General features: G+C 42.7%; 1 protein-coding gene across 1 annotated transcript; it reads right to left on the bottom strand.

Annotated features, from left to right (window-relative positions):
• Nucleotides 1–1,523: 1,523 nt before the first annotated feature.
• Pax4 (paired box 4) lies at nucleotides 1,524–5,797 on the bottom strand. Its single transcript, XM_004856469.1, has 10 exons — nucleotides 5,785–5,797; nucleotides 5,263–5,393; nucleotides 4,813–5,028; nucleotides 4,441–4,516; nucleotides 3,741–3,866; nucleotides 3,434–3,516; nucleotides 3,060–3,129; nucleotides 2,584–2,639; nucleotides 2,203–2,344; nucleotides 1,524–1,663 (listed from the first exon to the last, which is right to left on the bottom strand). Exons 1-10 carry the CDS (start codon nucleotides 5,795–5,797, stop codon nucleotides 1,524–1,526), a joined length of 1,053 nt encoding a protein of 350 aa, XP_004856526.1.
• Nucleotides 5,798–26,293: the final 20,496 nt, after the last annotated feature.

The following is a 26,293-nucleotide window of genomic DNA, read 5'->3' as shown; positions in this document are numbered from 1 at the left end:
CACTGTGAGTTCAAGACCAGCCTGAACTACATAGCTAGACCTTGTCTTAAAAAATAAATAAATAAATAAATAAATAAATAAATAAACTCAGATGTATGGGCATGTGTGCTCAGGAATATACTTGTATGCATACACAGCATCTTATGCCCAGCTCCCTACAAGTGACAATCCATCCTTTGCTTGAATGTGCTCGGCTCTGAGGCCCCAGCCGGAACTGTGCTGTTGCATGGAACTTTCCACACTGATGGAAATGCTCTGTAATCTTCACTGTCCAGTATAGCACACAAGCCGCTTGTGACCATTGGGCATTTGAAATGTGGCGAGTGCAAGCAACGAGCTGAATTGTTCACATTATTTAATTTACATTACATGTAAATAGCCACATGCGATTGATCACTGGTTACTGAACAGCACAGCTTTGGAGAATTTGATAATAAAAATGACGTGGTTGGATGACAACTTCTGGATCAATACTGTTCTCAGATGGAACTAAACAAACATGTCCCCATTCTCTCATCTCCACTCCTCTTGAAAGCATCATTACCCACCCCCTGCCCTTCAAAGGGAAAGAATTGGAGCTGAGGCATCCTCCTTTCTGATTAGCTCCTCCTTCACCTTCCATTGCCTTCCTCCCTTTTCCCTCATCCCAAGACTCTCCAAACAACAGACTTAAGAAAATTTGGAATATACTCCCAAGGAGAACCTGCCCTTAGACCATGTATAAACAGAAAAAGAGTATGAAAAATGCAATTTCCACTGTATTTGGTGCTACAACAAAATGTAGTTAGGGAATTAATGTCTATTTTCTTGGGTTACGGAAATTTACTTAGATGTGGTATGTTACTGTGATAGTGTAAAAATTGTTCTTTAGGGCCAGGGATTTAGCTCAGTGGTTCAGGTGCTTGCCACACAAGTGCAAGGTCCCAAGTTCGATCCCAGGTACCAAAAAAAAAAAAAAAATTGTTCTTTATCTTTTGGAGATGCACAATGAAGGACTTAGGAGTGAAGTACCATGATACAATTGTGTATGTGTGAGTGTATGTGCATGTACATGTGGACATTTGAGCACCCAAACACCTAGATAGAAAGATAAATAAGCACACACATAGATGTATAGGTACATACATGAGGTAGATATATAGACAACACATTTATTATGTACTGCATGTATATACATAAATTTGATGATGACAGTGATGATGATGATGATAGATATTCTTTTTTTTTTTTTTTTTTTTTTGTTACCGGGGATCAAACTTGGGTCCTTGCGCTTGCACAGCAGGCAGTGAAACCACTGAGCTAAATCCCCAGCCCTAGGTGATGATAGATAGATAGTTAGACAGACAGACAGACAGACAGATAAAGATAGATGATAAGGTACTGCTTATAATTATTAAATACAGGATTGGGCATATGAGTACTCAGGGAAAAAATTAAAATGAATAACAGGGACAGAAAAAATAATGAACAATAGGAACTACTACGAATTCAAATTTTTTTTATTATTACCAAGTGGAGGCCTCTTAAAGCCAGTGTGAGTAGGGGATGGGTGTTGCTTCTCTAGCCCTTTCAGTCAGGTGATGCACAGGAGGGGCAGCAAGGCAGGGCCAGGCAAGATCCGAACACGAGGGAGAGGCCACAGGAAGGAGGGAGAAGTGACAATCTGTGTGGGAAAGACAGTGATCACAAAGGGTAGGAGGATTAGGTCCTGCCCACCCCATCTCCTTCACACTCTAGATCTCTTGACTCATTCAGGCCTTACAGTAGTGGAGAGCCCGGCCAAAGCAGAGCCTAAAGAGCACCAACACTGGTGAGGGGCAGTGGAAGGAAGGACAGGGAGGGCAAAGCAGTCTTAAATTCAAGGAAAGTAGTTGTGGGAATGAGTATCCTGCAGGGTAGAGGGGAGCTTGCATTTTCTGCTCCTGCCCCATCCCTCAAAGTCAATGAGGGGGAGAGGCTGGATATACACCCCAAATCCAATCCCACCTCCCTTTACCTGCTGTGATAGTCAGTGCTACTGTAGGCTCAAGGGCTACTAGTCTCTTCAACTTTGTGGGCCAGGCAAGAAATGAAGAAAGCTGTACTGAGGTTGATTTGGTGGCACCAATTAGAGATCCATGCCCTCTGGTACGTCAAGGAGTCAGTCAGGTGCCCCCCACCCAACACACACCCTGCAGGATTGAGGCCTGGCCTGATTCTTACCCCAGCAGGGCTGGAAACAGGCTTGAGGTGGAGTGTCACTCAGAATCTTTTTTGGTGCTGTCCTCCAGCACAGCTGATAGCAGGAAGGACCCAACAGGTCCAGGGCAGGCAGGGCTGCTGTAGGTACACTGCTAGGGGACTGCTAGAAAAAGCAAGAGGAGACCCTCAGCTGCCAGTGAACTTCTTGTTTAGAACTACTGCCCCCAAACTATCCCGCACAACTCCAGAGAGTACCATTCGTATAGCAGACTAGGGGGTGGCACTTTCCAGAAGTATACACTGTGGGAGCACTAGAAAGTTATGGATCTTAGCTCAGGCCTTCACCAGAAATGGGAGAAGCAATGAGCCCTTCAGTTTCCCACATCGCAAACTCCCAAGTACCTGTGTAGAGATGATCGCTGAGGAAACCCTTGGTACAGTCAGATCCTGAGAAGTGCCTGCAAGATGAAGATGGATCCACTCAGAGGGAGGAATTGGTGTTGGTGGCAGAGGCTATATGGGAAAAGGCAGGGAGGGTTAGGTATGGGAGGAGTTCCTGGAAAGATAGCAGGTGTGGGAGGAGATGGATATCAAAACCCTAAACTGCCTTCCTCCCCAGGGCAAAGCCTTGGGAAGTTAGAAAGAAGGATTAAAACTCAGGGATGGTACTGGAGACAGTACAAGCCTTAAGAGCAGGGACTATGTGTACCCAACATCTAGCACAGGGCTTGGAGCATAGGAGTTGCTGTGTAAATGTTAGGTAGGTGGATGGATGGATGGATGGATGGATGGAAGAATGGATGAATGAGTGGATGGATGGGTGGATGGATGGGTGGATGGATGGGTGGATGGATAAATGAGATGTGCACAGAAATCACCTGGCATCTGCATTTCCCACTTCAACTTTTCTTGCCGTCGCCATTTGGCTCTTCTGTTTGAAAACCAGACCTAAGGAGAACAAGGACTAGGTAGCTGACTGCTTTTTGCCACCTGGCAACTCTTCTCTCACTGCATGTTCCTGGCCTAGACTCAGAATGTAGAGCCCTCCTCAGGCCTGATGTCTCCCTCTCTGCTCTGGCCTTTGCTCTCTGTCTTTCCTCAACTCAAAGGCTTGGGGTAGGGAAGAGAAGAGAGCAATCAGCAGAAGGAGAACAAGAGACTTTCATCTCTGATTTTTTCTCTTTGCTCCATATAAATTTGTTTCTATTTTCTTTCTCCTTGTGATTTGTGCACACCATGTCACAGAGCTTACCTTCACCGTGTCCTCAGGCAGAGAAGTGGCAGCAGCCAGCTTCCCACGGGCCACTGAATCAGGATACTGCCCACGCTGGAACTCTGCAGAGATGGAGGCTCACACAGTGAGGACACAGGCAGGCAGAAAGACACGGGTCTTCCCATCAGACCCCACTTCCTACCTGCTACCACTCTAAACTTCTTCCCTTCCCAAAGCAGGGCCAACCACAGCCTGCCCTTCTCTGTCTCTGTCCACAGGCCTCAGGGGCACTGCCCCCACCTGTCACACCAAAGACTCTATCCCACTACCCACCCCAGTCCAGCACCTTTCTCCAATGCCTCAGCTTGGCCTGGTGAGAAGATAGTCCGATTCCGGTGGCTGGTCCCTGGATAGGGGCCTCGGGGTGCTTCAGAGGCACTAGGAGAATTGGGAAGAGTTGGAGCCAAAACAGCTGCAAAGGAAGACAATGTCTTCAGGAGGTCTGCAATGGTGATTCCTCTGGCAGATGGGATCCCTGAGTCCCTGGGGCTGAGGCTAGGTGACAGCCACACGAGTGTATAGAGCTGAGCTAGTGGAGCATCCAATTACTTGAAGGTTTCTGCAAGGGCCCTTGATGGGAAATGTGTTTAAGTACCACAGAGATACTTAGAGAAAACAGCATTGGGGTTGGTCCAAGTTTGCCCAATCCCATAGAATATGAAGGATGCTCTGAGAAGCTATGCATGAGGCAGAGGTAAGGTGTGACAGACCCAGTCCTGCCTCTTTCTCAGCAGATCCTGTGAACCTAGTAGTTAGGGGACCAAGGTTCTGTTCTAAGACCTGCCAACAACTAGTTGGTGACCTTGGGTTAGTCATTTCACTTCCCTGAACCTCAATTTTATTATTCCAGGACAAAATAAGGAACCTTGACAATCTTACTGGATTGTTGGAAGGGTGATTCAAAAAAGAACAAGAAAGTGCTTTGAGGGCTATAAAATGCTAAAGTTTTGGTCCTGACTATCCATGGGGGAAACTCCAAGACCCACCTGATGACCTGAGTTGGGTCCATTGCAGTCTCTGGTCTTCCTGTAGTGCCCGCAGAACTCGATTAATGGAGGAGACCTGGATGTGTTAGGGTGTTGAATGGAAAAATAGTGTAAAGATCCAGCATTACATCCTGAGCCCCCCACCCCATTTCCTTTCTCCCCTGCTATCTCCACCCTCACATAATTCCCATGTGCAGCCTTCTCTCTATCCCCATGCTTTCTTCTCTCTCCACTCTCACGACCACCATTTTTCAGAAGAGAGAAACTTATGAATCAGAAGATTCCAGCTACTCCCAGACAACTAAAAAGAGATTTTGTTCTTCCCAGGCAGTCTGTTTTGCCAGTCCTGGTTCAGGGAAGAAGAGCACTCACACTGGGAGTCTTGTCCTGGGGACAAAGCCCTTCAGCACAGAGTTGACGTTGGATCTCCCAAGCAAACAGGGCTGGACACTCATCCTTCAGCTGGGCAATTCGAGCCACCACAGGGGGTGTTGCCAGACGTGGCTTGCTTCCCCCAATACCCTTGGGCTCCAAGACACCTGTACGGTAGTAACGCCCTAGGATCTTGCTCACACAGCCATTTGATACCTAAGACAGGTGAGAAACAAGGACAGGTGTCCCTGGGAGAGAAGGAGGCTACAAAGCAAAGCAATACTTACTGGACCAAGCCATGGAGTTGAGAGTCCAGCCTTACTCCCCTTCTCAACTACCAAGAAGGTCTTCTAGGAGGTAGCCCCAGCCCCCAAATCCCCCATACTCTTGCCTTTCGGAGGGGCCCCTTCTCTCTGGGTGAAGATCTTGGCACTTCCTTAAGTGCCTTACCTTAAGGCTCCGTGAGATGTCGCAGGGCCGCATTCCAGTGACTGCTAGCTGCACAATCTGCTGCCGGGTGTCCAGAGGCAAGGGCCGACCATTCACAAAGAGTCCCCCCAGCTGATTCATGCTGCTGATCCCTGGAAATGGAAAGGAAGCATCCATACATTGGCTCTCCCCAAACTCCACCCACCCACCTTTACAGAGAGTCACTCAGGTCCCTTCAGCCTGGCCTTCCCACCATAGATTAAATCCTCCTCCAGTAGTCTGCTCCCCTCCTGCTCCCAGGAGCCTCAAAATATGCCACTTTCTTTGGGAGGTAGCTTATGTGTGAGTCTTGGCTCCTTGGCCATAAGTACCAACCTTCCTGACCTAAGGGAAGCAGGGTAAAGCAGAGAGGGATTGACTGGAAAAACTTCTCCCTAAACATTGGCCAAGGACAGATGAAATTGGGTTAATGGAAGCAGTGCCCTGAAATAGTCCCCTGTCTCTCTACGCCTCCATTATTCCCATTTCTCCCAGGCTTCTTACCATCTTGCTGCATGTTCTGAGCTGAGCGTGCTCACAGAAGGACAGGAAGCCAACTGGGAAAAGATTAGACAGGGGAGTTCCTTCTAAGCAAACCTATTCCAGTTTGGGGGCTGGGTCTGCACTAATGGGGGGTTACTTGGGGGAGGTCACTTGCTTGAAGGTTTCTGGGATATAATGCTTTGTGTAAATTTTAGGTTTCTAAAATTTAACAATAAGTTGGCTAAAATTAAAACATTAGAATTGTCTTTACTTTAAATCCTTATATTATGAACATCACAGACCCAACTAAAGACGGGATCCCTCTGGATAGCCCGAGAAGGGGCTGGGAGGGTGAGAAGGAGCTCATTTCCACACATCCATTACAAGAAGTGGAAAGAGATACTGCTTCCCCAAGCTCAGGCTTTTTCCTTTCCAAACAGGTAATGTCTGCCTCTGACCACTCATAAGCCTTTTCAACCTCTCACTGATACAGTTGAGCCAGACTCCAGGTCCTCAGGTTCAAGGCTTTACCTTCACTGTCAGGCAGTCCTGGACTAGGTTCTCCAAACCACCAGCTAAATGCTTCCTTCTGAGCACTTAGGGGAAGCGGTTGCTCCTAATTTGTTTTGTTTTTCATTTTGTTTTGTTTTGTTTTGTTTTATACTCTCCAGGAAGCTTTGGGGAAAATGTCTGGCTCGGCTCTACCACCCCCAGCACTGGGCTTTGGTCCCACACATTGGAAGTAAAGATGAACAAGCCAGAAGAGCTGGCTTCTCCTAAAAGACACACCTCTTAGGAGCTTCTAACTGGCTGCAGGTGTTGGTTCTGGTTAACTCTGAAGAGCTCTAGATCTCACGGTGAAGCTTCATTTTCAGAGACCACCTTTCTTGGATCAGACATTCATCCATTAAATTAATATTTCTTGAAGACATATCGAAGGAAGAAAATAATAAGCAGAGAGGGTTACCTGCTGACCCACATAGAAGCCATCTTGAGCACAAAACAGTCTTTGAGCAACAAGAGACACAGGTCATGTCTTTTCTGTTTTCATCAATTAATGAGAGTTGAACCTGCCTCCTATAATTTCTAGACCCTAGGGAACAGCTTATACATGGAACTTTCCCATAATAATCATGCTGTCTTGGCTCAGTTAACTCATCTGCAACTACTTACTGAACAAGGCATTAGGCACAAGCACATTGCTGGTTGTTTGGAATGAAGGGAGTAAAATAGAAAAGGGACAAGGTCTTTGCTGTCCACGAGATTATAATCCAATCTGGCAGAGAAACTAGCATGGAAGCAGCAATAACGTATTAGAATACAGAATCCAAAGCTTACTGTGTAAATTCAGTAGCTAAAGTGGATTTTATTTGCTCCCGTTCTAGGCAGGGAGAGACACATTCCCCACCAAGCACTCCCCAGAAAATTGGAGGGAAGGCAGAGGTTTTTTCAAAGAAAATTGGAACAGATTGAGGTTCTCATAAGTCTGGGGCCAACCAGAAAATGAAACTCAAGGTTTAAAGTAAAAACTTCTGGCTCCTAATTCCAGGAATCTCTTTATAGCCAACCCTGCTTTGTGTTTGTGAAATTGCCACCAAAGCAGTGGAGTCAAGCTGGGAATGTAAAGGGCTATACAAGGATAAGGGGTTGGAGTCCAGAATATCAGCCAAACTCTGAACCCTTGATAGGACTATGTCCTCCTAAGTGATTCAGAGCACTGGGTATCCTGAGATACGGGAATACAGGTTCAATATCTAATCCTAGACAATCTCTAAAACAAAAAAGAATCATGCCCCAACTCACAAACAGAAACTCCATTTGTAATAGCCACAACACATATTCCCCAAAATTACTGGTACTCATGAGATGAGAAAGCAGAAGAGGGTGCTGAAGGGGCAGGAGGGTGGGCAGCTACAAAGCCAGAGAGAGATAGTTGGGCTTGGCCACACAAAGACATGGAGACAGCATGGGAGGCAGAGCAGACAATGAGCCTGCAAGTGAGCTACCTGGGTAGAGGAAATGAGGTGGGAGCTTCAGTGGAAAGTCTCAGGGTCCTGTGCTGGGCTCCTGAGACCCCTGTAGGCTGTAGGGGTGCTGGTAGTCTGGTCCTAGTAACAGCTTCTACTCTGTTCCTGCTTCCGTCCTGCCAGGGGGTCCAGAGCTACAGAGAGCTGTGCTCAGGAGCAGAGGGCAGCCTTCTGGGAGCACCCAGTGATGTCACAGGCCATGAGCAGAGGAGAGAGGAGGAGGGAGGTGTGCATGGAGCTGACTGACACTGGCCCTGAGGCAGAGCAGACTACAGCCAATGATCCACTGTGTCCTTCTGTAGGGAGTCTTCAGAGCCCACCTTGTGTCCACCTACCAATCTGAAGCAGGTAGTCATTCTCATGCAGGCTCCCTGGACCCAGAATGTACCCTGCAGGGGTCAGGACTCCTGAAGGGCATGAGGGCCATGGAAGATGGGGAGCTTCAGACCATGTACCCAAATTTTTGGATGCAAAGAAGTACAGCCTTCCAGAACCACTGACATAGCTTCAAAGCCAGAATGCATATGCCTGGGCTTTTGGGTCATTTCCTAGGTTGTATGTGTAGTGCCATAAAAGATAAATGGGTATTAAGTCTAATTCCTGAATAGTGAATTGACTCCTAAAACTCTGAAAGAGGGAAGTGAATGGACACATAGCAACAGAGCTCTTTATCAATTCAATGGCTGCTTGGCTGGGGTGACATGAAGGGTGTGTTCTTGCCTGGAAAGAGAAGGTTTAGACCCCAGAACACTGACAATGGCAGTGCTCTTGGAAATGAGCCCCTAGGGGTAGTTAAAGATACACGTGGGGTGGTTAAAGGAGATCTACAACCTGTTTTTCCTTCTTCCTTCTTTAGGTGTTAACAGACTCCATTCCACTAGGGAGTTGGTGTTATTACACTCTTATGTCATTAATGACACTGCTGTTCCCACAAAAGACACCATAGGTTATCTGGGTCATTGTTGAGGTGAGGGCACCAGCAGCTAGGTAGGTTGTCTCTGCAGAATGACTTGCTACAAATGAGCATAGCCTCCAGCGCTTAGAAGCATTTTTGCTATTATGGTCTTGGACAGATCCCTGTGCGGTGTGAAGGGACCAACATGGAAAAGACCTTTGTATCCATTCTAAACCTTAGACTTTGTAACTCCATCATAGAAGCTAGGCTGAAGTAAGCAGAGTATAAGACAAACAAACTAGACCCAGAAGCCAAAGGAAAGAAGACTGCATCTCACTGGTAAATACTTTGGGTTTCAGAGGGTGGGAGAAGGTGTGATACATTTAACTTAATATTAGGGTAAGGAACTATTCTCAAGGGCCAAATGTATCACATTTCTGCCTTACCTGACACATATTCCCCTTCTCCTCCTCCAGCATCCTCAGGCTGGCCCAGAGACCTGGAGTACAGGGGAGACTATAGTAGTTGATTTCAGCACCGTGGGCAGGAAAGCATATGCCCCAGAGTAAGCAGAACCCATTCCAGCTCTGGGCAGCTGGGGACTGCTGGTCACTCTACTTAGCCATGCCTGGGTGAAAGGAGGTCCCCAGGAAGGGATGGGATAGCCCTGCTCTTAGTGCCCCTTTCTGCCTCATCCTGCTCCCCTAGATCAGCCCCTGCCTCTAGGGGCTCAAGGCTCATATCCTGACCAGCTATTCTCATAGACAGCTGCTTGAGGGTGGAGATAGGGCTGACAGGGGGGAGAAAGGACAAGCCCTGGCAGATGGTGGTGGCAGCGATTTCCCCCATAAACTACCCTCTCCCTCTGCCTTTACGACGGGCTCTTGGGTCTGAATAAACAGAAGCATTAGACCCAGAGGTGATGGGGGGAGGGAAAAGGGGAAAGGGCCCTGGCGGGGGGCCTAGCAAGCCCAAGGGCTCCGTCTCTCAGCCCTCTGCCCAGCGCACCAGACTGTTTGAGGAGCAAATATCTGCCTTCACTGTCTGACTCTCTCAACTGCCCCCACTGTGGTTGGGGCTAATTGTCCCTCATTAGCTGGGCCCAGGCCCCAGGCTGCCGCCAGCCCCCGCCATCTGCTCACAATTATACATTAACTCAGAGGTCTTGCCGCCCGCCAGCCAGGCTGCGCGCCCCTCTCCTGGGCCAGCCATGGCCATTCCAGCCTATCCCTCACCCTGGATGTAGAGCCTTAACTGCTGGCTTCTTCTACCTTTGGGAGCCCATGCCATAAAGCTTTGTAGCTGCAGCAAAAGCCCTGTCCTCGGGAGAGGTGGCTGGAGTTCCTTTACCTTCCTCACAGAGCCAGAAGGTGAGCCAAGCCCGTGCGTAAAGCTGGAGAAGACAGGGCGCGGCCAGCGCCCTGGTCTGCTGACTTTGGTCTGACACCTCACCAGAGGATTTCGGCACCTTTTGTGGGAAGTGACACCAGTTCCAGGCTGTTTAACACTTCTCTATAGAGCCTTTGCATAGGACATGGGGTTCTGGCCCCTCTTCCCTCTCTCCAGAGAGCCCCAACTCTTGCCAGCCCTCCTCTTTCCAGAGCGCACACACCACCTATCCAAGCTTATTCTCTAACAGCTGGTACCTCCCACCTTAAAGCTCAAGTGGTTTTATTGCTACAAAAACTTGGAGGTTCCTCAAGTTCTCTGGATATTCTCTAAGTCTGAGACCCTCACATTAAAGTTGCATTTTCCACCTCCAAAGCTTTCTGCAGTCACCCTACTCCCCTAACCCAGATTCTGCTCCAACACCCAAACCCCTCCTGCCTGCAAATCCCTGCAGCTGTGGCTATGGCTCAGCTCCTAGGAGGCTGGTGCCTGGCTCCCTCCCTCTGATCACTCCAGAAAGGTGGTAAAGTGCACACCTTCCTAGCTGTGGTTTTGAAAACAAGGGACACAGGGAGAAAACCTCCTTTGTCCCTCTTTTGCTCAGTGAGTCCCTAATCCCTGAGCGCAACAATGGCTTGTGTCTGCGTCAGGACCAGGGTGTCAGGTAGAGTGGTGAGTCTGCCCTGGCCCAGACTAACTCCAGGTAGAACTGGGGAGTTCAGAGGCGAAAGCTCCTCAGACCAGAAGCCCCAGGCTTGATGGGAAGGGAAGGCAGTGAGGAGCTCAGCCCAGAGCTGGCAGGTCAGAAACTGGCTGGGACCACAGCAGACTAGGATGAGCCGACCACACCCTGTCAGCCACCCTTGGAGAAGGCCTTCTCCTTTTGGCCACAAGCACACACCACTCTTGCAGAGTGGGGAAGGGGCTGCATGGGGACCGGGCTTTTCAGGCTGCGCTGGAATTAGAATCCTGAAGTTCAGCTGGTTCCTGACTCTACACTCATCCCACTCTGCACTATTTTGCATGAGGCAGAGGAACTGGGGAGGCAGATCCACAGCTGTTTATTTGTGTTAAGGTAAAATTTATTTTAATAAACTTTATTTTTAGGATAATATTAGAGTTACAGAGAAAATTTGAAGATAATACAGAAAATTCCCATATACCTCACATCCAGTTTCCCCTATTAACATTTTATATTAATATATTTGTTATACTTAATAAACCAATGTCGACATATTATTATTAGCTAAAGTCCATACTCTTCAGATTTACTCATTTCCCCCCTAATGTTCTTTTTCTGTTCCAGAATTCCATCCAGAAGACCACTTAACACTGAATCATACCATCTCCTTCGGTTCCTTTTGGCTATGACAGTTTCTCAAACTCTTGTTTTTTGATGATTTGGACAGTTTTAAGGAATCAAGCATTGTATAGAATACCTCTCATTTAGGATCTTTTTTGATTTCTATTTTTAAGCTAACACATAAAACTACAAAAATTGTGCATATTTATGAGATACCTAATACGACATTTTGATACACGTTTACATTGTGTGATGTTTAAATCAAGTACATAGATATCCTCAAACATTTATTATTTATGATAAAAAATTCAAAATCCTTTATTCTAGCTTTTTGAAACACATGGTACATTATTATTACCTAAAGTCACCCTGCTGTGCAATAGCCCACCAGAACATCCTACTCCTGTCTAGCTATAATTTAGTATTCACTGATCACTCTCACCCTACCCTTTCCTCCTCCTGGACTCTTTCTAATGCTTTGCCCATCTTTAGACTGAACTTATGGATTTAGGAGAAGAAGACCAAAGAGGTACAGTACAATTTCTATCACATTACAGCTATATGGTGTCAACAGGATGTATTGCTGTTGATGCTGATCTTGATCACCTGGCTGAGGTAGGGTATGTCAAGTTTGTCCACTGAATTTTTAACCTTTCCATATAGGACTTTCTGAAGGAAGTCCTTATGCACAACTCCTATTTAAGGAGTGGGGAGTTATGCTTCACCTAGTGGAAAGGAGGGTGTCTACATAGTTAATTTGGATTTCTCCTGTTAGGGAGATTTGTCTCTTATTTATTTATTCAATAATTTATGTATATCAATATGGGTTTATTTTATTTATAAGAAACTATTTTATTTTTAGGTTATAATCCAGTATCCCACTTTATTTTGTGGCTCACATTGCTCTCACTTTGGCCTTTGGGAGCTCTTTCAGTTGGTTCCGGTGTCCTATTGGCCTGCTCCCATTGGCCAAATCCTCTTGGGGATTGGTTGAATTTTGTTTTGGAGTTTTGTCACGATTTCCCTATTTTCTGATACCAGTTTATGTTGTGTATTTCCAGCTGCTCTCCTAGAATCAGCCATTTCTCCTAGGGACCCTGATTCCTTCTATTGGATGATGGTATGAGAAACCAAGTTCTGGGCATTAGGTTACTTGTTGCTACTAGGATGCCAGTGCTTGTAGGTTGTCTCAGCTTAAGAACAAAGAAATGTAGGTGTATATTCTGGTCACAGTGCATATATGTTTATAAATATTTCTATGGGTAACCATTTGGACCTACAGAAAAAATAAACATGATGTCTCCCAACTCTAATCCATTATTACATGGATCATTCTAGTTTCTTCCCCGCTTTTCTGTAAAACCCCACTGTAACGTGAGAAACCCAGCACCAATAATCCACCATCTATGTACGTAACTGTTCAATTTCAGTACACTTTGTTGTAGCATCACAGTTGTTAACACAAACTGTTTCAGTTAAAAAATATTTATCAACTAGAGTACAGTGCTTATATATGTCTTTCAAATTTAAAAAAAATTTTTTTTTTTGGTACCAGGGATCAAACTTGGGACCTTGAGCAGGCAGGTGGTGGAACCACTGAGCTAAAGCCCTGGCCCTGAAAATATTTTTTTCATTAATCTTATTGGTACATTTTAGGTATACAATATGATGACATTTGTCATTGGGAATCTGTACCTTTACACAATATATCTTGATTCTTGTTTTTCCCCATTCCCCTGCCCTCCCATCAACCCCTCCACCACCACCCCCATTTACAAAGACTTTGTTTGCTTTTTTTCCTTTTCTTCTATTTATTCCTTTCCCTTCTTTCCTTTCCCCTACCCCTTCCCCTTCCCCTTCCCCTTTGGAACTTTTCTTTCTTTTTCACATCTAATCTTATAGACTCTTCTCATTTTCAAAGTAACCTAAATCAGCACCTTTATCTCTACCCTTTTCTGTGATTCTTTCATATGTATATGATATGGTTAGTTTTGTCATATTCTGCATTCCATTTTAGGTTCCCTTGACCTCCTACATATTTTTTTTTGAAATTACATACATTAAGGCTCATTCTGTGTGCTCTACAGAGGTGTTCTAATGGTCTTTGAAGTTCTACAGGTTTCAAATGCTTAGTGTTAGGTATCCACAATTTTATTATCACACTGAGTAGTTTCATCACCCTAAAACATCATGTTATCTTCACCTTCAACCCTTTTTGCTCCCTCTAAGTCTCTGGTAGCCACTGATCTTTTTATCATTGCTATAGTTTTGCCTTTTCCAGAATGACATACAATGGAATCATGGAGTATGTAGACTTTTCAGACTGGCTTCTTTCAGGTACAAATATGTGTTCAAGATTAATCTATGTCTATTGGTAGCTTGATAATTCATTTCTTTTTATCTCTGAATAATATTTTACTGTATAAGTGTACCAGTTTATCCATTCACTTATTGACAGACATCTTGGTTGCTTCCAGGTTTTGGCAATTATAAATAAGGCTTCTAACATTCAAGGGGAGAATTTGTGGTACATAAATTTTCAACTTATGTGGGTAAATACTGAGGAGCACAATTGCTGGATTGCATGGGAAGACTGTGTTTAGCTTTGTAAGAAATTGCCAAATCTGTCTTCCATAGTCATTGTATCATTCTATATTCCTAACAACAAGGATGATCACTTCTGTTGATTTGTATACTTGCCAGCAGCTGGTATTATTAGGGGTCCTATTTGTTTGGGGGGTTTTTGTATTTTAGCTATTTTAATAGATGTGTATAGAAAATCTTATTGTTTTAATTTGCAATTTCTTAAAATAAATGTTGTTGGGTACCTTTTCATTTACTTATTTACCTTTTGTACATATTCTTTGGTGAAGTGTCTGTCAACTTTGTCTTTCCTGCTGCTGGAAATCAAACCTGTGGCTTCACGCATGTGAGGCAAGTGCTCTACCATTCAGCAACATTCCAGCCCTGGTCCTCTTGAATTTGATTGTTTTCTCATTGTTGAGTTTTGAGAGTTCATAAAATACTTTGGACATCTTTATCAGGTACACTTTGCAAATATTTTCTCTAACTCTGTGCTTTGTCTTCTGACTTTTAACATTGATTTTTGTATAGCAGAAAATTTTAATAAAGCTACATTTGTCAGTTTTTTATTGATCATGCTTTTAGTTTGTGTCTAAAAAGTCATCACTCCATTCAAAGTCACCTAGATTTTCTTCTATGTTCTCTTCTAGTTTTATAGTTTTGGTTTATGATCCATTTTGACTTGTTTTTTTGTGAAATATGTAAGGTCTGCATCCAGGTTTATATTTTTTAACATGTGTCCTAATTGTTGAATATTTGTTGAAAAACCTACTCTTTCTCCATTGAACTGCCTTTGATCTTTGATCAAAAAGTAATTGACTGGGCCAAGGATGTAGCTCAGTGGAGCAGTGCCTGCCTGGCAAGCACAAGGTCCTGAGTTTGATCCCCAGTACAGAGAGAAAAAAATTAATTGACTATATGTACGTGGATGTATTTGTGGGCTCTTCCTTCTATTCCATTGATTTATGTGTTTATTCTTTCACCAGTACCATACTATCTTAGTATATGTGCTGCTGAAGCAAGCACCATACTATCTTAATTATGTAGTTTTATGGTAAGTCATGAAATCAATCATCCAAATGTGCATCCTCCAACTTTATCCTTCTCCTCAACACTATGCTGTTTAATCTATACCTTTTGTTTTGTTTGGTTTTGGTTTTGGTATTATTGAGACCTGGTCTCTCTACGTAGTTCAGGTTGGGCCTCCAACTCACTGTGATCCTTCTGGCTCAGCCTCCCCAGCGTTGGGATTACAGTCATGCACCATTACACCCAGCTAATCTATGTCTTTTGAATATAAACATTAGAATCAGTATGTCAATCTCTATAAAATAGCTTGCTGGGATTTTGATTGAGATTATACTGAATCTATAGATTGAATTGGGAAGAATGGACATTTTAATAATATTGAATTTTCCAATCCATGAACATGGACTATCTCTTCATTTATATTTCTTTCATCATAGTTTTGTACTTTACCCCATATAAACATGCACATATTATGTTAGATTTATACTTAAGTATTTTACTTTGATTATTTTGATAAATATTATTTTAAAATCTCAAATTCTAGTACTTTATTGCTGATATAAAGGAAAGTAATTAACTTTTGAATATTAACCATATATCCTAAGACCTTGTTGTGCTAGTTTATTAATTCCAGAAGTTTGATTCTTTGGGATTTTACACATGGACAATTATGTCTACCACAAAGATAGTTTTACTTCTTTCTTTCCAATCTATATGTCTTTTACTTCCTTTTCTTGTCTTATGGCACTAGCTAGGACTTATAAGATTATGTTGAATAGGAGTTAAAAGAAAGAATATCCTTACCCTTCTCTCAATCTTGAGTGTCCATTTTCTCATCATTAAATATGTTAGCTATAGGTTTTTTTATCTTCTGAAAATTTTATTTTGTTTTATTATTTATTTCCATTATCTACTATCCTTTCAAACTTACAAATGTGCTATGATACATTTTAATAGATGGAAGAGCTAGTTCCTCTTTTATTATTCTTTGTTCAGAATTTTTCTTATCTATCTTGTTTAAGCTTATTATTCAGTTGAGCATTAGTGTTATTTTGACAAGTTAAATATTTTTGAAGGTGGGCATTGTAGTCCACTCCTGCAGTCCCAGTACTTTGAGAGGCTGACACAGGAAGATTACAAGTTCGAGCCCAGCCTGGGTGACTTAGCAACATAGCAAGACACTGTCTCAAAATTTAAAAATTTTAAAAGGGCTGGGGATTTATCTCCATGTGAAGGCCCTGGGTTCAATCTCCAATATTGCAAAAAAAATTGTTTTTGGAGACTTGATATCAATATATATGTTTAATACACTATTTTTAAAGGAAGTTTTAGGTTCACATCAAAAATTAAGTGAAGGTACATGGATTTCTCATAGATTTGTCCCCATATATGCATATCCTCCCTCATTATCAGTATCTTCCTTCAGAGTGGGAGATGCAATGGATGAAGTTGAGCTGTAAGTTTTGTGTAGATATTTTTATCAAGTTGATGAAGTTCCTCTTCTATTCAGTTTGCTGAGTTTTTTTTTATTATGAATGGATATTGGATTTTGTTAAACATTTTTATATCAACTGTTAAGCTGATTAGATTTCTTTAGCCTGTTGATGTGGTGAATTAAACTGATTTTTAAATGTTTAACCAGCTTAACATGCTAGAATAAATCCCATTTGATTATAGTGTATAATTCTCTTCATTCAATATTGGATTCAATTTGCTAATATTTTGTTACGGATTTTTGCATCTATGTTCATAAGAGATATTGGTTTATATTTTCCCTTTTTGTAATGTGTTTCTCTTGGTATCAGGGTAATGTTTCCCTCATAAAATGAGGTAGGAAGTATTCAATTGGCTATCCAGCTTTGAGAGCAAGGGCAGGACTTACCAAGCACATGTAGCTTGGGTTGAGAGACACACAAAGTTTATCTCCTGTAACAGCATCTAGGACAGCATGGGACTTCTAGAGCTTCAAACCTCCATTCCTATCCTAGCCCTTCTATGCCATCGGTATGATCTTGGATCTGTTAACCGTTTTATTGGTACATTTTAGGTATACAATTCGTTTACATTTATCATTGGGTGTTTGTACCTGTACATGGTGTATCTTAGTTCTTATTTTTCCCCCATTACCTTTGCACCCTTAACCCCCTCCGCCCTTCCCTATTTACATAGATTTAATTTCCATTTTTTTTCTGTTCTCATAGTTTTTCCTTTCCCTCTTTTCCTTTCCCCTTCCCCTCCCTTCACTCCTTCATCTTTGGACCTTTTTTCCTATTTCAAATTATCAATTATTCATTTTAATCATTTTAACCCTTGTTTACACTATCAGTTTCTCACACTAGAGAAACTGTTAACTGTTAATTCAACAAATAATTATTAGAGCCAGGTATGGTGGCACATGCCTTTAATCCCAGCACTTGGGAGGCTGAAGCAGGAGGATCACTATGATACCAGGTCCAGTTTGGGCCACATATTGAAAGCCTGTATAAACAAAACAAAACAAAACAAAACCCAAACCCAAATAATTATTGAACATGTGGTAGAAAGTGGGAAAATAGCAATGAATTAAAAAAAGACCAAAATCCCTGCTTTTTTGCAGCTTACATCTTTTTCTTATTTAAGGTTATACAATATTTTGAAGTTTTCTGTGCTTTATTTTCTCACATTTATAAAATGGAAATGACAATATAGCTATCTCATCTGATCACTGTACTATGTAAGTCAACATGTGGTTATTATTACTATTATACACTAATAATTGACTTTATCATCTGTTGACTGAGTTCAGCAGTTACAGGCCAGGAGATTGCCAGACCACCCTCCCTGCCTTAACTCTGTACTCCTGTCATTTCTGTCTCTTCAGTTGGCCTCTTGATCTTTGGGCTGGTTCACCTATGATATGAATTTCCTTTTCTGATCTGGAGTTACCTTGCCTAGCAGACTGTTGGGTGGCTGTCTTTCTTGTCTTTGAAATATACCAAAACTTGCATTTTTTGAAAGGGAAGGGAACAAGGAGCACAAGTAATGATCTGAGTCTTTGCATGTATTCCTCCTGAAGGGTGTGGAGTCTCTTGGCCTGGTGTAGGTTAGAGTGAGAGGGGACTACATTACTTTTCTCTGACACTCGAAATAAATTTCGACTGGAGCAGGAAAACTCAGTGATAACTTTCCATGGCTTAGCAGGGTACAAAGGAAGTAGGAAAAGAAACTCACTCCCTGTGGATAAAAATCCTACCTCTGTCCCAGGAATTTAGAGCCCTTCCTCTTTACCATGTCCACAAAGGCCCCCAAAACAACACCTGCTCAGCCCAACAGAAGCTCTACACTACCTAGAGAGCAAGCTATGTAAAGATAGGTAATTATAAATGAAGTCTAATTACTATATTGGCTTGTTACCATTAAACACAATAACCAGACACTAAATGACCTATTGCCCGGGATTTCATTACCAGCCCAGCTGGCATCTTCAGCTCAGTAATTCTTTACTCTTCCTCAGATACACTTCTTGTTTCTAAATCAAACACCCCTTCCACTCTGAAGTCTACACCTGAAGTCAATGAATTTAGCCTTCTCTCCCCTCCTCCTTCCCCTCTCATCCCTTTTTTAGACACTCCAATATTAGTATTGAAGGAAAGCTTCTTTTTTCTCTTTGATTTTTTTTCTTCTCTCACCTCTTGGCTTGTAGACCTTTTATAGCCACCTTATCTCCACCAACTTTGCTGGTTTCTCTTTATTCTCCTTGTTCTTTGGGTTCTTTCTCCTAATTTTCTTTATGCTTTAACAATTGACTGTGTAATTATAATTGGTCCGAAATTTTAACGGAGTTGCCAGCCCTCTGCCACCTGGTTCGCCAGCTTGGCGGATGGAGGTAGCCGCACAGGGTCGGCTCTCGGGCTCCCCCTGCAGGTTACCCATGGCTCTGCATTCTGTAGGGACAGCCTGCAACCCAGGCTCCTAGCTTCTCCATACCTCCTCGGACAGCCTGAGCAATGGGGCTGGGATAGGGAGGAAGGGGTGTATTAGTGCCCAGACAGAGAGGGCCAAAGGTAATGCAGAGCTCCGAGGGACATGGCAGCAGCAGGCGCTCTGGGATTCCAGTTCGCTCCAAACACTTTGTCAACACTCGTCCCTCACCATAAGTCTGACTTTATCTAGGGAAGGAATTGAAAAGATGGGCTCCGGAATCCAACAGAGTAAAATCCTTTGGACATTACTGGCACTATTGGAGAAAGCTGGATTTGAGACTAGAGTTCTTCTCCTTCTTGAGGAAACGAGGACTTTATCTTAAAATAACCAGTAAAAGACTCAATCAAATTAGCGAACATAATTCCCCAAAAGTACTAATCTTAGTAACACAGAAAGAATAGTAATTAGGTTGGGGCAGTATAAGAATGTTCATTTGATCTCTGGAATTTTATTTTCTTTTTAGTTGTAGTAAAATACAAGCTATCTTTAAGGGTACAATTTAGTGACATTAAGTGCATTCAGCGTTTAACAATCCTTACCACTTTCCATCTCCAGAACTTTTTCTTCATCCCAAATGGAAACTCTACCCTTTAAGCAATGACTCTATTCTTCCTCTCCTCAGCCCTTCATAATGTCTATTCTACTTTATGTCTCTCTAAATTTGCCTGCTAGGTACCACATGCAGGAAAAATCATATGATATTTATTCTTGTGTGTCTGGACTAGCAACTTGTTTTTGAGAACAGAGAATTATTTTAATGTCTATTTTTCTTTCTGGGTGATCAATCAATTGATTGATTTGCAGTGTTGAGAATCAAACTCAGGGTGAAGAAAGAGTAGAATGGAGTTCTCATGCATGCTTCTACTTCCCTCCTCTTCATCACCCTGGTCTTCATGAAAAAGGAAAGCTTCTTATGAAATTATTGGTGGAGCTTTGGGTAAAGAATGGAGGTGCCAGTGTATGACCCTTAGGCAGTAATGAAGACATCAGTCTATAAAGTGTAAAAGTAAAGCAGTTGGGTGTGAGAGTGTCCTTCTATCCAACAGGAGATTCCTGTAGAGATTATGGCTCACATGTCTTGGGTACTTGGGAGAACTGCTCATCAGGGAGAAGACAAAGCAAGAGAAATGCACTACACTGATGCTGAGCAATCAAACAGGCAATGGCAGCTGGCCTCTCTCCCGAAGATCCTTGGATTTCTCTCACCTGGTAGAGGAGTCCTCCTGAGCTCTGATCTGGCTAGAGAGGCCACAAAAAGATAAGGGACAGAATAGAGGAATTAAGATGCCAAAGTGAATCCTGCCTCCCAGCTTTTAAGTTCTTCTGCCAATCCATTTTGTCTTTTAGAAGAACTTTAAATTGCAATCTTAAAAACTAATGCAGTAGGAGACAAAAGGGGAGAGTTTAAAGTAGGGGGAAGGAGTATATGGGAGGAGGATAGGGAACGAGAAGGCATGGGAACCTCTATCTTCTGGAATTCTGGCTTTACCTGTCCTGCTTGGTCTAGAGATGGTGTGGGGCGCCATTGTCCACTGTGTGGAGGGAAGCACATTGCTCAGATAAACACATTTAGACCAAACTCTGCCACTTTTTGGTAGACTTCAGCTGGGACTTTGACTTTATAATGAATAAAAGTAATCTTAGTTCACCTTTTCCATTTCATCATAAGAAATTGTATTAGTCTGCTATGACAAGGTACTGAAAACTGAGTAGCTTAAAGAATCCAAATTTATCTTCTCACAGTTCTGAGGCCAGAAGTCAGAGATCAAGATGTTAGCCAGACCATGCTCCTTCTGTGAGCAGTAAGGTAGGATCTGGTCCAGGCTGTTCTACTGGCTTCTGGTAAGTCCTTGATTTGAGGCAGCAGAGCTCCAAGTCCTCACATGAAAAAATGTTCAACATCGCTGGCCATTAGAGAAATCCAAACTAAAACAATGCCAAGATTCCATCTTACATCAGAAAAATGGCCATCTTCAAGAAGTCAAAGAATAGCAAATGTTGGTGTGGCTGTGGTGAACACTTCTGCACTATTGGTGAGAATGAATCTAAACTTCATGTACTACAAACATGTACTAATAAAAAATTTTTTTTAAATATCCCCAGGACTTCTGAAGCTTCTCAGATATTGTTAGCTTTGTTTTAACCCAAGAAAAAGGTTATAGGAGACTCCCTCTAATCTTTGCTTTGCAGGAATAGAGATTTTCTTGGCAGAGAAAACATGGACAGTCAGATTGAATAAAAGGGGAAAAAATTACCTGAGGTGCTGGATAAAAGTTTCTGTAGCAGAAACAGAATTGTCGCTGTGGCTTAAAGCAATGCCTAATCCAGCCTAGCATTTTGTTTCTAGGAATGTGAAAAGGAAAAAAAGACTCATCTGATGAGAAAATGAAGAGGTTAACAGGAGCCCTTGTGGGATAAGAGAAAAGTGAGCACATATGGGAAAACTCATGAAATGGAAAAAGTGCAATGACTCCAGACTCTGTGTGAGGGGTAGGACAGCTCTAACAGGCTTCCAACAACAGAGCCTCATGAAAAGATTAGCTGGTAGAGAGAGTAAAGGCTTGAACTTCAGAGTCAAATGGAGTGGGTTGGAATACTGACTTTCTAAGCTTCTTCAGTTTTATTGTTGTTAGAATTAGAAACGTTTAGGGCTGGGGATTTAGCTCAGTGGTTTCGCTGCCTGCTCCACAAGTGCAAGGACCCAAGTTCAATCCCTGGTACCAAAAAAAAAAAAAAAAAAAAGAATTAGAAACATTTCCCCTATGGGATTATTACAGCAATTTCATTTGATAATATGGATACGCATCAAACAGATAGTACTTTGCCTGCCTCATCATAGAAATAGAATACATGGTAAGTAGTTTTTGTAATTTTCTTAAGCACCAACAGAAGGCAAGAAGAGGCTTCTTTAGCTATCAAAAATGACGAGCATATGGATTCTATAGGTGCACTGAAATGGTGCACAACAAAACAAGGTGAAGCAAAATACAGAAATAGGAAAGTCTTTTGCTATTTTTCAGGCTATTGTTTTGTCATTACATGAGACTCACTCCCCTTCATTCTGTCTCATCTAGGTAGATTCTGATCTGGAGGCTAGAACAGTATAACACTGTAACTATCAATCATGCTGACACGGAAGAGAAGCAGTTTGCTCTCTTGCCAACGTGTGCTCTGGATTGTGCTGGCCAGCAGATGGGACTCCCGGGGGCATGTCCTGTAGAGAAGCAGCAACTCTGTTCCCTGAATGAGCGATTGAAGCTTTGCTTCTGGGCTCTTCTCTCTCTAGCATTATACAAGCAGTGCACGAGCCGTCACCATACTCTGTGAAGCTGAGAAATGCGCTCCTGAGAGAGGCTGGGGATGGAGGGAGGAGCAGGCCTCTGTGAGCAGCCAAGCACTTCAGGGATGCTCTGGAGCTCTCTTGAAATTTGTATCTCTTCCCATGAAATAATATTTATCTTTTTGTTTTGTTTTGGTTGCAAGTACTTCTACTTCAAATTTAAACTATCATAATGAATTTCTGATATTGGACTGTAAGCTCTTAGAATGTAGAAATGTTGTCTATTTTTGTTCCCTGTTTCAGGGGTAGAGCTCTACCCAGAGGAGCAGCTCAAAGGCCCCAGGTTGGGAAAGAGGTTTTTGTTTGTTTGTTTATTTGTTTTATTTTGTTTTTTGTGAATATAGGTGTCAAATAACTCTATGTTTTTGCTTCAATTACAGCATAAAGCAACATCCTATATCTGAAGCACTCTTAAGAGAGCAAATTCTACTAACTGCTCTCTGCTGAACAATAGAGTGTATGTATGGATTTTTATTTCTTTAATTTCTTTAATTTTAGTTTTGGGGATGTTTTGTTTTGTTTTTTGAGACAGGGTCTCCTTATGTAGTTCAGGCTGGCATTGAACTCAGTATGCAGCCCAGGTTGGCCTCAAACTCAAGGTGATTCTCCTGCCTCAGCCTGCTGAGTGCTGGGATTATAGACATGTGTCATCACACTCAACTTAATTTTCTTATTTTGAGAGGGGCTACACTAAGTAACTAGCTTGCATGGCTGAGTTTGAACTTGCAGTCGTTCTGCCCCAGCCTCCCACAGTATGCCCCTGTGCCCGTCTTATAAAATTATTTCTTACTGGAATTTATGCCACTCTGGAATGCATGAAACAAAGACTTGGGAGAAGAGGGAGAGCAAAATGATTTTCTGCTTTTTGTTTCCTCTGTGGTAATAGTGTAGACTGTAGCTGAAATAGGGTGTTGTTCCATTTGAAATAGTTATCCTTTGGGAGAATGGATCTGGGGGAAGTCCAGTAAAGGGCACCTGAACAAAATGTACACATCACTGGGTGGGATGGCACATGCATGTAATCCCAACTCCTTAGGAGATCGAGAAAAGAAGACAGTGAGTTCAAGGCCAGTCTGGGATAATAGCAAGTTTGAGGCCAGCCTGAGCTACTTTACTTAGTGAAATCCTGTCTCAAAAAAAAGCACACAGACCATACGGAACCCCCCTGAGGAGACCTTGTGGCCTTTTAAGCTGCCACCTGAACCTTGGCTTCTTGCTTCAGCTCCACCCAGCCTTTGACTTGTCACTCTAAACTCTGGTCTTACAGATAGATGGCTGCCCCACCCCTACATCCCAGCTATTCTGTTTCAGGTCACAAAGCTCTGGGGTGTGGTTACCTGCACTCGTCCATCCCAGCTACTTAGGAGGCTGCTGCAGGAGGACTGCAAGTTTGAGACCAGCCTGGGGAACTTATTGAGTATTGTCTCAAAACTTGTAAGAAATATGATAAAAAGGAGTGGGAGTATAGCTCAGTTGCAGAGCTCTCCTGAGTTCAATCCCTGGTACCACAAAAAAAGAAAAAGAAAAAGAAAGAAAGAGGGCCAGGGTTGTAGCTCAGTGAAACTGCACCTGCCTTGCAAGTGCAAAGTGCTAAGTTTGATCCCCAGTACCAGTACCAAAAAAGAAAAAGAAAAAAGAAAAGAAAGAAAGAGGGAAGGGGATGGAGGTAAAGAGGAGGGTAGGAAGGGAAGGGAAAGAAAGAAAGAAAAAGAGACCTAGGCCCATTTCTCCTCTTCTTGGCATATCTTTGCACTCCTGCCCTCTTACTTTGCTTCCTCTTGGTTCCTCCAGTCCCTCAGCTTTGATAGCTGATATTGGCTGTAGGGGTAGAAACCATGTCCACCTACCCTAGACGTTTGGCCTTAGTTTGGCTCAACATTTGCCCTTCCCTGGCAAGGGTTTTGGGGTCACAGTTTATATAAGTATAACAGGAATTAGTGAGACAGGAGTTAGGCTTCTACTAGGCAATAAGAACAGTAGCCCCCAAATGGTGTTGGGAGGACCAAAGTGGAGTCTGCTGAGTCACAACCCTCCAGGGATTTTACAGAAGCATCTACTGGCTGATCTTCAACTGCCTGGGACCTCCCCAGAGCATGCATCATCGGACATTGGCTCAAGAGTACATGGGCCCTGCATGGGTACTACATGAACCTTTTATAGATTGGACCCTAGAAAGTATGTAGTCTCCTATAGAGTAGACATTTATTTCTGATACAATAGTCTGAGTTCCATTCTAAACCCCTTAAAAACCCCAGACAAAGAGCCTTCATGGGTATCCTACTCAGAATCCCCTTCCAGCTAGCAGGAGCTTTACTTCTTTGCCTTTATATCTTTTAAATAAATTTGCTTCCACCTTGCCTCCTCTGTCCCTGCTTTCATTCTTTGTCACTGTGGGATATGAACCCAGTGTTCCGGTAACATATTTTGGGGTTCATCCAGGATCCCAAGAGGAGCTAAGTAAAGTCTACATTTTGATGAACTTTTTGCTTTTACTTTATGGCTTTCTACTCAAAACAATATTGGGACCCCATCCACCAATTACAAGTGATTAGCATGGTTGCCAGTCTTAATGTATTAGGGGACAGTTTTCACTGATGTGGGCTGAGCTGACACCCCTCTAACATGAGTGGAGGGAATGTTGGCCCAGTGTTGCTTCAGTTTTCCTTTCTGATTTGATCCTTCTGCTGGTGAGGGAGTGATCGCTGCCCATGGCACTCTTGGCAGCTACTGGTCCTTGGATGTATTGCTTCTTCAACTTGCTACAGGTATTAGAGGGAACAAATTGTCTTTCTCAATCATGAGTCCTTTTGTTGGAGAGCTGACCCAGGAGGTAAGAAAGACCTTGTGTCTTATTGTCTTGGTTTAATTGTCTGGTTATACTCTTGCAGGCACAGGTTGGATAGTTAAAGGGCCTTGAAAGGGCATCTGCCATTTCAAAGACTCCTGTAATAAGATAACTTGATCATCAAACAGGACATTGTAAACCCCGTGGGGATCAAGACAACTCCCATGCATTTGCTAGGTTTATGTTTTACGTATGTTTATGCAAGAAAAAGATAAAATGTCTTTGTTTCATAATCTTTTCCTACACCATAAATGTTTTGCTCTGTTTGCTTCTGAGTTTGGGGAGTTTTGCTTGTAATTCTTTGTCTTCCTCCTGAGTCACATTCTTTCTGTCACTAAAATCCTTCTTCCACCACTCCTACCTGCTAAATTACTCCAGTAGCCTCTTAAATGTCAGATAAACTGGTGCTTTTAGGCAAAGGCTATGATTTTCATTTCTGAAGTCGATGAGAAAAATGGCTCTTGAACAATATGCAGCTTGCACTGCAAGCTAATGGATAACAAAGTTCGGGTTAACTCTTCTCTAGGGAAACCAGAGAAGGGAGTAAGCTGTCTTGACAATTAAAACTTTTGAGGAGTTAAGAAGAGCCCACTGGGATAAATCTTGGCTGATTGATAAATTTACTTTTAGATTCTAACTTGAGTTGGTATTTTTTTAAATTGATATGCTTAAAACATTTCTTGTGCATTGGTATAGTTGTTAAACTATAATTGCAAAGTTAACTTCCTCTTCTGCTACTTTCTGCTTAGGCTAAGATAAATATGCTATTCAAGGCAACTTGGAGGTCTGATGGTCAGCCAGTCCTAATTGAAATGTAAATATCTATAAACTCATTCTGGACCAAAGAAAAACATACTAGGGACATTTTGCAATCCAAGTAAGGGGCTGCAGATTTAGCTCAGTGACAGAGTGCTTGCCTAGCAAGCATGAGGCCCTAGGTTTGGTCCTCAGCACCAAAAAATTAAAAAACAAAACCAAATCCAAGCAACTACAAGTCTTGTTCCAGAAAGAATCAACTTAGTTGAAGATAAAAGGAAATATAAAGTTGAAAGTATGAAGATATATTTTTGATATATAAGGATTTTATATGATAAGGTTTTGTCTTACTAGCATGAAAAAGCAAAAACAGTGGCAAAGTAGGAGGTCCAAATTCATC

Source organism: Heterocephalus glaber, unplaced genomic scaffold (genome assembly GCF_053883595.1).
Source record: "Heterocephalus glaber isolate CG9 unplaced genomic scaffold, H.glaber_assembly_v1.0 deba00000546, whole genome shotgun sequence".
NCBI classification, from domain to species: Eukaryota; Metazoa; Chordata; class Mammalia; order Rodentia; family Bathyergidae; genus Heterocephalus; species Heterocephalus glaber.
The sequence above is the reverse complement of the archived record's forward strand: the minus strand, read 5'-3'. Positions and strand labels throughout refer to the sequence as shown.

Coding starts and splice junctions, on each gene's coding strand:
- Pax4 (XM_004856469.1), bottom strand. Junction 2,345..2,583: donor CAGCGATCATCTCTACACAG/GTACTTGGGAGT, acceptor TGCTTTTTCTAG/CAGTCCCCTAGCAGTGTACC. Junction 1,664..2,202: donor CTGTTTCCAGCCCTGCTGGG/GTAAGAATCAGG, acceptor TTTCCCACACAG/ATTGTCACTTCTCCCTCCTT.